The 1,926-nt window shown below is 54.9% G+C and overlaps 1 protein-coding gene across 1 annotated transcript in view; it reads left to right on the top strand.

Moving 5' to 3' along the window:
* The first annotated feature begins 1,602 nt into the window (after nucleotides 1–1,602).
* The window catches only part of GOT2 (glutamic-oxaloacetic transaminase 2), a 26,791-nt gene continuing 26,467 nt past the window's right edge, over nucleotides 1,603–1,926 (top strand). Inside the window, exon 1 of the mRNA XM_045293904.1 lies at nucleotides 1,603–1,761. Coding sequence (XP_045149839.1) covers nucleotides 1,673–1,761 — 89 coding nt within the window. The 5' untranslated portion in view covers nucleotides 1,603–1,672. The remainder of the gene's footprint in view (nucleotides 1,762–1,926) is intronic.

Here is a 1,926-nt window from a genome sequence, read left to right as displayed (position 1 = left end):
TCGTCGACGAGCAGCTAGGTTAGTCCCTGTGGCTGTGCTTCTATACACAATGGTTCACCGACAGCCTTGTCCAAGTGTGAGAGTCTGGGGTCTACAGCTGGATGTGTCATTGCTGGGTCTTGGGGGTAGTGACAGGAATCTTAAGCATGGCCTGCGCTAGGGCAGAAGTCCTGCTCAGAGATCAAACAAAGACGATCAGAAGCAGTCAATGCAGACTCAAGTGGGAGAGTGTATCACCCTGGATAAGGGTCTGGACTTCACGATTCAGGTAATCTAAAGCAACAGAGGAGAAATTAAATCACCAAGGGATTGAGAAGAAACCGAAACACCAAGCTCATCGCCATCAAGTTGATGCCGACTTGTCGTGACCCAATAGAAAAAAATAGAACCACCCCTGGGAGTTTCCGAGACTGTACCTCTTTAAGGGAGTAGAAAGCCTCATCTTTCTCCTGTGGAGTGGCTAGTAGTTTTGAACTGCTGAGCTTCCGGTTAGTAGCCCATGTGGACCACCATGCCACTAAGGCTCCTGAGGGATAGAGGAGTGTGAGAAACAGGAGTCACTGAGAGTGAACTTCTGGGCTTTCACGTCATTCATTCTGTTTCTCTGTAAAAAGTATTCCTTCTCTTCCATGTACGGCTAACAGGATGAGGCAGACAGGAGTTTGGATGATGAACTCTGGGTGATTTGTAGACCTCATCTGTGGAGGTCTTCATCCTCACCATCATCATCTCCACACTGTTTTGGTTGTGTGCATAGTCGATTCTAGCTCCTAGCTACGCTAGAGGGCCACCCCACCCCCCACCCCCAGGCTTTCCAGGGTAATCTGAAACGGACTGCCAGTTTTAGGGGGTGGTTTTTTTTCCTCCCACAGAAACAACTAGTAAGTTCAAATGGCCAACATTTCCCTTAGCCCCCCAGCACTTAACCATTGCTCAGCTAGGGCCTCCTTCCCCATAATGGGGATAAGGGAACATTGAGGGAGTGATTTGCACATCGTACAGAGGAAGGTTTAGAATGGGTCACCCCAGGGCCGGCCTCAATGGCTGTAAGAGCTTGAGCAAATTACTTCTGTATGTCAGCCCAACCAGGAGCCCGGTGCTGTTGGGTAAGCTTTGCGCTGCTAACTGCAATGTCAGTGGTTCAAACCCAGCAGCTGCACCGCAGGAGATTAGACTGTCTATTCCCACAAGGATTTAGTCTACAGAACCCTACAGTGGGCTGCTCTGAATTCGCAATCAACTGATGGCAGGGCAGTGGATCTGGGATTGGTTGGTTTGTATTCGTCCTACATTTTCTCGTCTTTTACGCTAGCATGATATCAGCTATCTCTTGGACCAGCCGTGATTTAGTGAATGAAATAAGTAAAGGAGTAGGCATTGCAGGACCCGGGCACTGTGAGCAGCGATAAGCAGCCCAGTCATTTCCCTTTTCCCTGGGCCACCAATCCCGGACGAGGGCAGGCGGCGGCTTCGCGGAGGCCTTGCTCGCCGCCCCCAAGCCGCCAGGGGCCGCTGTAACGCAGCTCCAGCCCGGCGAGCGGCCGCTCTAGCCCCGTCCAGGGAAGTCGCTGTCTTTACCTTCTGCAGGAGCGCGCGCCGCGGAGTCTGCGCCCACTTGTCCTCGGGTCTGCCCTGCCGCCAGCCGCGAGCCACTGCCCTCCTGCCGCCCACCATGGCCCTGCTGCACTCTGGTCGCGTCCTCTCCGGAGTCGCCGTCGCCTTCCACCCAGGCCTCGCCGCCGCGGCTTCTGCCAGAGCCAGGTAAGCGGAGAAGGATGCGGAGACGGAGCCGGGACGATGGGCCTGCCCGGCGGGCTGCGGGGAATCCAGGACATTGTCCTCCCGACACACGTGCGCGCGCGCACAGACACACATACCATCCCCACTTTGGGTACCCCCTCGATTTTCTTGCCCGGGGGGGGGGGG

Source organism: Echinops telfairi, unplaced genomic scaffold (assembly GCF_000313985.2).
Source record: "Echinops telfairi isolate 266 unplaced genomic scaffold, ASM31398v2 ScPeMD7_2291;HRSCAF=2852, whole genome shotgun sequence".
Lineage (NCBI taxonomy): Eukaryota > Metazoa > Chordata > Mammalia > Afrosoricida > Tenrecidae > Echinops > Echinops telfairi.
The sequence above is the reverse complement of the archived record's forward strand: the minus strand, read 5'-3'. Positions and strand labels throughout refer to the sequence as shown.